Consider the following 10,242-nt stretch of genomic DNA (forward strand, 5'->3'; position numbering starts at 1 on the left):
ATCACAAGATGGGGGGGTCATATAGTTCAGCACAAATTTCCACAGAACTCAGGACTTTCCACCAAAGGCTTAACCCCTCCCTGCATACTTCCTTAATTTCAGACTGCTTCTCCACCCTTAGGGGGGGCTGGGACTAAAAGGCTTAGGAGAGGTTTCCTTTTCAAGGATAGGGGGCTTGTTCTCCACTGGTCTTAGCGGGGAATCAAGGGGTCTAGGTCATCACACCTGGAGGTGTCCTACAGCCTCTGCAAAGACCCCACTGGGGTTAGTCCCTCCGATGAGCCCAGCTCAGCCTCCTGGTGAACATTCTCCAGCCTCAGGGCCACCCCAACCAGGGCCTGTTCGCCATCCAGTATGTGTCTTCTTCCCAGGAGGAGCTGGTATAGGAAAGGGAAAAATCACAGCTGGAAAACACAGGGAGTAGGGCTTCATGGTCAACCTGTTTCCAGCCCTGAAGGCCTGTATGAGCCCTGGTGTGGGAACACAGAAGGGAAGGGCAAGGTAATTGGCAGCTGCTGGAGATGAGGAGGTTAGAGGGGAAGACAGTTTCTGGTGGGGACTGAGTAACCCTGAGCAAAGGGGATGAGGCAGCATAGGGAAGGGTGAAGGCTGCTTCTGTGGCCCTGCAGACTCTGGGATTTGGTTCCAGTCCCTTCATAGCTCCACATAGCTGGACCTGGCTCCCTGGTTGGGGGTTCTGCTGAGGGTTGATGGTGGGGTAGGAGGTAGAACAGTTTACTCAGGACTTTCTTTATGGCCCTGATTGTTCCCTCATGGCAAAGTTGGCACCCTTGGTCACAGTGGCCATAGGTGGGAGCTTTGCTGCAGCTTCAGTACTCCCACCCCAAGCCCCCTGACACCCCAGAAGCTTTTGCAATCCCACAGCTCTCTACCTCGCTAGAGAGGACTCCTTGTGGTGAGTCACACCTCCTGATCAGTAACCAGGGACCTCTAAAGGGATCACAGTCTCTTAATTCAGTTTAGTTTGTTTCCAAGTGTGCATGCATGTGTGTGTATCTACCCACACGTCTCTGTGTTTTGAGAGATGGAATTATTTTTTTAAAAGTCTGAAGGCCTCAGATTGTGTATGAAGTTGCTGGTTTGCTGTCAAGGGGGCACTGTGGATGGAAATTCTATGGCCTGACCCTATAGCACTCAGGGCCTTGGAGGTCCTAGAGGACCCTCTCTAACCATCTTCACATCTTCAGCATTTACATGCCCAACTCCAATGCTCACATCTTTCCAGGAATCGAAGCTCATTTTCTCTTTTCCTGAACAACACTAATTTGTTCATCACAAGGTTCCCTGAAACCTCAATTTTTATATGTGTAGGGATGAAAACCAAGAAGCCTGGGAAGTACATCCCAGGCACACACTGAACTTAGCCCAGGAGTCTGTGTCACCTCCTACAAAGGCTGCTCCACTGACCCCACACTGAACATCACCAGGGTACTGAAGACACAAGGAGCCCTGGGCTCAGGAAGCCTGAAGGACCCCAGAGAAGGTTTCTCCAGCACATACCAGGCTCCCAAATGTGAGCAGGAAACGAAAGACCAGGGTTTAGAAATGAGTGTCATTCCATGCCACTGGAGGTGGGGTGAACTGATCGGGGACTCTGGCACAAGGGATGTTACCAGAAGGAAGTAGTGATTGTAAGTGAAGGCTGGTTCCTGAGGCCCACAGGGTTCGTGCTGGTGAGGGCAGGAGGGCTTTAGTGGTCTAAGGAAAGGGGTCAGCACCCTGCCAGGCCTCACTGCTATCCTCTGGTTTGCCTGCCCTTCTGTATCTTCCTGTAACTCCAGGGTACTTTGACAGGAAAACATTGCCCTGGCTTCTATGGCTGGAAGGTGAGAGAGGGAACACGGATAGTCCCCTGGCCCCCTCAAAATCGCACCCCAGATCATCCCTGTCACTCCTGAGCTCTATGAAGGACCTGCCATTTGCTGCCATAGGTCCACACATCACTATCCCTGATGCCACTTCAAACCTCAGAAAAAGCATGTTAAGGACATAAAAGGGTACCAACTATTGAACCTAGTTTGTGTGACTCACTTCATTTCTCCCTCCCAGGGGCCCTGGAAGATTCCTTCTTGCTGTTTGTGAGTCTCCAATCCTCTCCTTGTCCTTTTCTGGCCTCTGAAGTCAGGCCCCCCTTTTGGGACCCCCACACTCCTTTACATAGAATCACTGAATCAGGAAGGCCCCTTTCCAGTCCCTTCTTCTTGCCTGAACCTTGTTGTCCTAGAAATCAAGAGTGACTTAGCTCTCTGAGTAGTGAATCCTGGGGGTCTAGCTAGATGAGGAAACACAGGCTCAGTGGGAGATTTCTATCTCATTTGTCTAAAATCCAAGGGGAGCTTTGCAAATCTGAAAATCCCTGGGAATCAATGTCTTCTAGGAAGAAATCAAAGGAAATCCATGGTTTTAAGTCAAATAAAATAGTGATTTATGTGTCCTCTGCAAATATCCCTATGAGACCCCCCCCTCCAGCTAATGCCTGCTAAGTTGACACCTGAGGTCTGCTGAGCCAAGTGAACAGTTTCCCTCCCAATCCCCACCCCAAGGGCATAGCTATCTTGAGGGGACATGGGGACCCCTCAGAACCTTCAGGCCAATTCCATCCTGTGGGAGGGAGCCCACTGGCCTGGCCAATGGGCACTTGAGGAGGTGGGCAGGAGGCTGAGAAGGTGTGGGCTGAAGCTCTGTCCACCTGCTTTCCCGCACCCCAATTGTCACCTCATCATTTTCCCTGGAGACCTCAAATCTTGTTTGGCCACACAGGGCAACACCACAACCAGGAGGGCCATTGAGTCCTCGTTCCTCAGCTGCCTGACTAGGCACCTTCTCACACCTTCTTTGGACCTCTGAATGGTATCCCAGGACAGTCATGGCCAGAGGTGAGGAATGAGGTAGGACAGGAGACCAGCTGACATGAGAGCTGTCCCCCTTCACTGTATTTCTCTCCCGAGGACACATCACCTCACATAGTGACCAACCCCAACCAAAGAAGCACCCCAGGTTTAATGTGCCTGCACAGAGGAGAATGAACCAGAGTGGAATCTGTGGGGATTGAGAAAATAAAACACAGGATAAGACATAAGATATGAAAGATGGGGTTGGGAGTTCTGACACAGCTGGTGACTACAGCCAGCACCAAACCACAAAATCGGCTTTATTTTCTAGTATCTCAGCAGGGTCATTTAAGGGGAAGTAGCATAGACAAAAGACATATTTTTGGTTTTATACTATTATTTGAAAACGTAAATAACTTTCTCAAAAACAAATCCTCCTGTTAATAGTTCCTACCTAACTTTGTTAACATATGTCAAAAGGTAAAAATGGAAAGATCATAAGGATTTCTGCATAGTTCCTAAAGATTAACTAGACAAGTAATGTGCTTCTGTGACTTCCAGCAGAAGACAGAAGAATAGTGTTGTTTAGGGAAAGGAGGAGAAGCAGGTGGGGGGTCATTCCCTGAATGTTCCCCATGTTGTAGGGGCCCCACTGTCTCACAGCCTGGTCTTCACACCCAGGCATGGCTTCACAGGGCTTTGCCCGGCCTGGGGAGGCCCCAGGTGACAATGGCATCCACCAGGAAGGTGGGCATGTAGCTGAGGGGGAGGTAGAGAAGCTTGGCGTCCCAGCCAGCTGAGTACCGGGTGCGGGGGTGGCAGGCGGTCAGCGCATGCTCCATGCAGTCCGTCACCTCAGACAGATTCAGGCTGCATCTGGTTGTATGTTTTTCAGATATCATTTTGAGGTCTGTTAAGGGTGAGAAAGGGCCCTTAATGTGCTGGCACATCCCTCCTTCCCTTCAAACCATTCATACGTCTACCTTAGAAGGAAACTTTCTTTTCTTTTTTTTTTTTTTTTTGAGACAGGAGCCTCAAGCTGTCCCCCTGGGTAGAGTGCCGTGGCATCTCAGCTCACAGCAACCTCCAACTCCTGGGCTCAAGCGAGTCTCCTGCCTCCGCCTCCCAAGTAGCTGGGACCACAGGTGTCCGCCACAACGCCCGGCTATTTTTTGGTTGCAGCCGTCATTGTTGTTTGGCGGGTCCGGGCTGGATTCCAACCCGCCACCTTGGGTGTACATGGCTGGTGCCTTAGCCACTTGAGCCACAGGCACCGAGCCAGAAGGAAACTTTCTAAGAATAGCGGGTTCCTGGATGATATGCCCCAATTCTACTTGATCTACGATCCCCAGGGAGTGGCCCACTCTTGCCCCAGGAGCAGCTGCTACACACCAAGCCTCCTCTCCTCCCTGGCAGGGGATACTGGGACCACAGAAGTAGAGGTCTCTGCCAACAGAGGCTCAGTGCAGGGACACCAGGCATCTCTACCGTGCTGGACATGGGCCCATGGTCTCTTCTCTCTCTGACTTTAGTTTCCTTTTCATAATAATGAGGGGACCAGAGCAGACAGTGGTCCCCATTCCAGGAAGACTGCAGTCTTTCTCTAGGTGATCTGCTGACTACAAGGCACCTTTGGAATGGGGCTAAAGCACTTCACTTTGTTGGGGTTGGGGGGCCAACTTCCTTCTGTTCCCCTGAAGTATTGGGGCACTAATGATGATGGACATAGGACTCCAATGAGGCTCACTTCTCTGCTCACTGTCCACAGCTCACTCACAGGATGCCAGAAACTTTTGGCCATAGATCTCCTTGATCTCGGGGCTGGCGTGGTCCCAAGTCTTCTGGACCATCTGCAAAACTTTCTCAGTGTTGGTCATGTTTGTCTCAAATTGACCAGGCTCAATCACAGCCACCTTCACCCCAAAGTGGGCAAGCTCCCTCCTGCAAGACAGACATGCTGAGGGCCGGGACTTCAGAGGTCTGGGAAACAAAACACAGAAAACTAACAAACCCAGAAACAAGCGAAGACACGGTGGTGAGATAAGCCAGAAATCCTGGCAAGTTGGCACGTACAGCAGCCAATGGGCAAAATTTAAGAGGATAGCCAAGGGATGGTAGCTCACACCTATAATCCTAGGACTCTGGAGGGGGAGACAAGAGGATCCTTTGAAGATAGGAGTTTAAGACCAGTCTGAGCAAGAGGGAGACCTGGGCTCTACTGCAAATGGAAGTATAAACTCGGTATTGGGGCAGGTGCCTGTAGTTCCAGCTACCCTGGAGGCTAAGGCAAAAAAGATCCCTAGAACCTAGCAGTTGGAGGTTGCTGTGAGCTAGGCTGACACCTTGGCACTCTAGCCTGGGAAATAGAGGAGACTCTGTCTCAAAAACAAAAACAAAAAACAAAAAAACTTATGAGGATGGGATTTCTGGTGTAGAGGGTTACCATATTTTACAGACCAGGCTTACCTGCCCAGAACACCCTGGACTCTGCTGCAGGGCACCACTGCAGCAGTACCCCTCATGATGCTGACCCCACATCCAATCAGCATCATGACTGGCCCATTGCACTCTCTGAGCATCTCAAACTCCTTCCTCCCACTCCTGCCCCGGGAAATTCCTGGGGCTTGTCTCAGTGGTGCTACTGCAGCTGTCTTCTGAGGAGTTTCCCTTGGCCTTCAGTCCTGCCTCTCCACACACCATGCACCCAGAGGGCATCTGGATGCCCGATAGATAAGCAACTGCCCTGAGTACACCTTGCCATGGGTTTCACTGTTGACAGCACAAAGTCTGGCTTGTGTGCAGGGTCAAAAACCTCCATGGCCCATGGCCCACCCCTGCCCACCTGTCCAACTCTCTGCAACAGGCCTGGCCTTGCCCTTCGGGCTAGGAGGACCCGCCACGCAGGAGTCATTGCCAAGTCACCGTGGCCCTGGGCTGATGACATGCTCTCATGCAGGAGTCCTGCCCACTCTTCTTCACTGGTTGCCAAGTACAGCTCTCTAGGTCTGAGCTCTCACCACACATTTGAGACCCTCACACAATAGAGGGTGAGGGTGCCAAGGCCAGCATGGCTGATTCGGTCACAACCCCCTTAAGGGTTGGTAATGATGTTTTATACCTCCTGTGCCTCTATCTCCCATTATCCAGGTTACTAGGTGAAGGACCAAAACATGTGGTCCTAGGGTATGCTGACCCTCCACTCCCACTGCCTTCCCCTTTTGTCTGTGGCACTGAGTCAGAGGCTGCACTCACCATCAAGCGCTCAGTGCTTCCGAATAATGCAGTGGCCATGGACATGGACTCTGCACTCAAATCATCCCTGGTCTTATCTGCCTCAGACGTGTCCTGTGAATGGGACTTTCTCAGAAGGCTCAGAACCATGTTACACGAGTTCTGAGGCCTGAGGATCCTTTGTTTACCAGAACATGGAGATGAGGCCCAAAGGGACGGCTGGCTAAATGCATGGAAGTGCTGGGCCACAAAGCGTGACAGAGGAGTCTTGAACAAGGAGCCTCTAAGGCTGTGATTCAATCAAACCCCTGAAAACTCTACCACAGAAGAATAGGAACAAGATGCAGGCCAGGCGCCAGCCCAGTGTGATTACCTGAGGGAGTCCGAGAAGGCCTCGACGCCATACTTGGAGATACAATAGCCGCCACCAAAAAGTGAGACCCGGCCCAGGATGCTGGAGACATTGACCACGCGGCCCCTGGCCTTCCTCACTAAGGGCAGCAGGCTCAGAGTCACCTCAATCACTCCCAGCAGGTTCACGTCCAGTATAGTTACAAAGTCCTGTTTTGTCAGCCACTCGTTGGGAGCTGTGGGCTGGGAGGTGCCAGCGTTATTCACCAGGCCCCAGAGTCCTGGGGACAGAGGGAGATGAGAGCAACACTGTGTTGAGCCTGTGCAGTTGGACACAGTTAGGTTCAAGCTCACATCCCAGTGGAATTTATGTGTGGAGTCAGGAAGAATGTGCTTCATGGCACAAGGGAACAGAGTGGAGGAGAGGAAATACGGACTTGGTGCCTCTGGGGGTTGTTCAGGTTTGCATATTCTTCAAGCTGCTGAGGTTAGGGAGGGTCCTAGTCATCTCTGCTCCGTGCCTGGTGCCCAGCATGTGACTGACCCAACTTTCTTAAGTGCATGGGCAGAGTTTGAGAAAACAGAATGGGGCCTCAAAAAAATCTGAAGACGGGAGAGAGACAGAGACAGTAAAAGGGGAATGGGGTAAAAGAACCTAAGGGAAATGCAGAGAGGAGAAAGGAAAAAGCAGAAAGAAAGGGGAAAAACCCATGAATAATGGTTTTCTACACCCAAGTTGGGAAAGGCACACTCAAAATCGCAAGAGTGGGGTAACCTAGTGAACAGGGCTACTTTGGACATCAGGGGGCAAGCTGTGACACAACCCACACAAATTCCAAGGCAATATTTGCTCAGGAGGCTATGTTCACCCTCTCTGCCTGAAAATCCTAAGTCCACCATGGAGTGGAAACTCAGGACAAATGGTAGGAGTCCTCAAGCCACACCAGTGTCCAGACTGCACCCTTGCCCCTGAGAAGTGTCAGACTCTCCTTCCAACCTCCGCAAAGTTCACCCTTGACCTAACCTGGCCGGTCCCCACTGCACTTAGCTCTCAGGAAGAGTCTCTGAAATAGATAGAGGGGAAAAAACACAAAATCAAGGCCAGGCACAATGGCTCATGCCTGTAATCCTGGCACTCTGGGAGACTGAGGTGGGTGGATCACCTGAGCTCTGGAGTTTGAAACCAGCCTGAGCAAGAAGAAGACTAAAAATCGAAATACTAGCAGGGTATCATGTCAGTTGCCTATTGTCCCAGCTACTAGGGAGGCTGAGGCTGGTGGATCACATGAGCCCAAGAGTGTGAGGTTGCTGTGAGCCATGATGATACCATAGCACTCTATCAATGGCAAAAGAGTGAGACTCTTCCCCTTTAAAAAAAGAACAACAACAACAACAACAAAAAAAAAAACCCAAAAAACACCCAGCTGCATCATGAAGGATTTGAAATAGTTGAGTTATGCAACTACAGACCCAAGGTCAGCAGGAACAGGGTTTTCAGTGAGTGAGGGCTGGGGGCAGGATGGGCAGAGTTTGAGTGTAGGAATATTAGAAAGTGAGTAAGGCCTTGCAGTATTAGTCTCCCCTGCCCCTGATATTTTTCTTGGCTTTATAGAAATTTGCAGTCTTTGCTCCAGTTATTTTACTTTATGTGAATAACATTACTAAGCATGTGAACAAACCTTCTTACTGAATTTTTATTTTATTTATTTATTTTTTTGAGACAGCCTCAAGCTGTCCCCCTGGGTAGAATGCTGTGGCATCACAGCTCATAGCAACCTCCAACTACTGGGCTCCAGTGAGTCTCCTGCCTCAGCCTACCAAGTAGCTGGGACCACAGGCACCCACCACAATGCCTAGCTATTTTTTGGTTGCAGCTGTCATTGTTGTTTGGCGGCCCAGGCTGGATTCGAACCCCCTACCTTAGGGGTATGTGGCTGGTGCCTTAGCCACTTGAGCCACAGACGCAAAGATCTTACTGAATTTTTAAAGAGATGTTATTTGTGACAGACAAAGTAGGAATCAAACTTCAGCATCTGACAATATAGGACTGTTGAAATAAATTACATTCTCTCAACACAAACATATAGACATTGAATATTACATTTTGGAAGAGATTTGATGATACTGAGCTGATCCCAGAGTTCTCTGCTAATGAACTCTGGAGGATGGGCCAAGGGAGAACGATGTTTTACCTCCAACCTCTTCTGTGTTTGCCTCAATGATCATGTTCTATGTTTATAATGAGAACAAAGCAGCATAATATAGTAGAAAGAAGAGGACTTCTTACTCTGTATTTGGTATAAAGTCCCTTTAGGGCTCCAAGCCTCAGTGTCCCCATGAGTCAAGTGAGGACAGATAATCTTACAGCCTTTGGGGTGGGGGTCGGGAGATTAATGTGAAGGAATCAATAAGAAAATGCTGAGATGGTGAGGCTGAATCCTGCCAGGCCCCAGGCCCCTGCTGTTTGTGGCAACCCTCCAGGGCCCAGCCTTCCTGTGGAGAATTGACCTGACCTTGGGGCGTAGGCACAGTCGCTCTAGGACTGATGCTCTGGAAAATGTGAAGCTCAAGTCCTTGAAAATACAAACATCCTGGGAATCTTCCCAGTTAGCAGACAAAGTTCCCCCAACACACAGACAGATAAAAACAGAAAAAAACAGGAGTCTGGGAGGTACCTCTGTCCCCTACACGCTCCTTCACCCACTGGGTGACTGCAGTGATGTTCTCTGTCTTAGAGACATCCAGAGTCACCGTCTCCAGCCTGTGTGATGCCTGGGCCTTCAGCTGCTCCGCTGCCTCCTCTGTCCTGCATGCAGCCAGAACCCTCAAGCCTCTCGTGTCCAGCTGTCTGGCCAGCAGGTTCCCGAAGCCAGAGCCGCAGCCTGTGATGAAGACGTACTTGTCTTGGAGGTGGCTCACCACCTGCCTCTCCCGGTACCAGCGCAGCAGGTAGTATAAGCCCAGGAGGGCTGCCAGGTACAGCCACATGGCTTGCAGAGGACAGTGCCTACCGGCTTTGACTGTGCTAGATGTCTAGTACTCTCTGCTATGAGCTTTACAGATGTCTCCCTATTAAGGCATTCTTGAATTTTTATCTCAGTGATGCTGTGAAGAAATCGTCAGAGGGCTGATCAAACGCACTGTTGATTTTCCCCAGCCCCACCTCTCCCAGCCACTCCTCTCCCTCCTCCCTGCCATCCCCTGATCTCAGCTCACCACCCTGAGCACACTGGAAGTTTCCTAACCTCAGTATTACTCTCCCTCCTCCCTGCCATTCCCTGATCTCAGCTCACCACCCTGAGCGCACTGGAGCTTTCCTAACCTTGGTCTTATACTTAAAGAGTGGTCCATGCTCATTTTGTCTCCCACTCAGTAAATGTTAACTCTTTAACATTCCGGATGATGAAGCTAGTGTCATAATATTACAGCATATGGTTCTGTAGCATAAAATCCCCAGAAGTCCCATAACCTTGTGAATTCATGTATTTGTGAAGCAGAGGATTGAGAGGTATCATCCAATTCCAAAGTGTACTTAGCCCAGGAATCAATATGACTTTCTGAAAATGCTTCCTTCATGGAGTCCACTCTGCCAACATCATCAAAATAGTGAAGACACAGTCAGCCACAGGCTCAGAAGCTCTAGGTGATCCGGGGGCTTCTGTTCAGCACACAGTAGGAGCTTAAGGAGGGGTAGCTATGAATGACTCCTGAGGAACCCTCACTTCATGCCACTGGGGGTGTGTGAATGCCAGGAGATGGAGCTGTGGGGACTCTGGAGCAGGGGACAGGTGCTGAGGGCCGCTGGTGG

The 10,242-nt window shown here is 50.4% G+C and overlaps 1 protein-coding gene across 3 annotated transcripts; it reads right to left on the reverse strand.

Annotated features, from left to right (window-relative positions):
• Positions 1-3,102: 3,102 nt before the first annotated feature.
• On the reverse strand, positions 3,103-9,518 carry LOC100948621 (retinol dehydrogenase 16-like). Of its 3 annotated transcripts, none has more exons than XM_012805629.2 (4): positions 9,110-9,507; positions 6,457-6,715; positions 4,630-4,832; positions 3,103-3,762 (listed from the first exon to the last, which is right to left on the reverse strand). In XM_012805629.2, the coding sequence occupies exons 1-4, from the start codon at positions 9,420-9,422 to the stop codon at positions 3,542-3,544; spliced, it is 996 nt and encodes a 331-aa protein (XP_012661083.1). In that variant the 5' UTR covers positions 9,423-9,507; the 3' UTR covers positions 3,103-3,541. The 3 variants fall into 3 exon arrangements, with proteins under 3 accessions (XP_012661083.1, XP_003790592.1, XP_023369343.1); XM_003790544.3 differs by having other exon boundaries at positions 4,630-4,793; positions 9,110-9,503; XM_023513575.1 differs by having other exon boundaries at positions 3,656-3,762; positions 4,600-4,832; positions 9,110-9,518.
• Positions 9,519-10,242: the final 724 nt, after the last annotated feature.

Source organism: Otolemur garnettii, unplaced genomic scaffold (genome assembly GCF_000181295.1).
Source record: "Otolemur garnettii isolate 467f Iridium unplaced genomic scaffold, OtoGar3 scaffold00043, whole genome shotgun sequence".
NCBI lineage: Eukaryota > Metazoa > Chordata > Mammalia > Primates > Galagidae > Otolemur > Otolemur garnettii.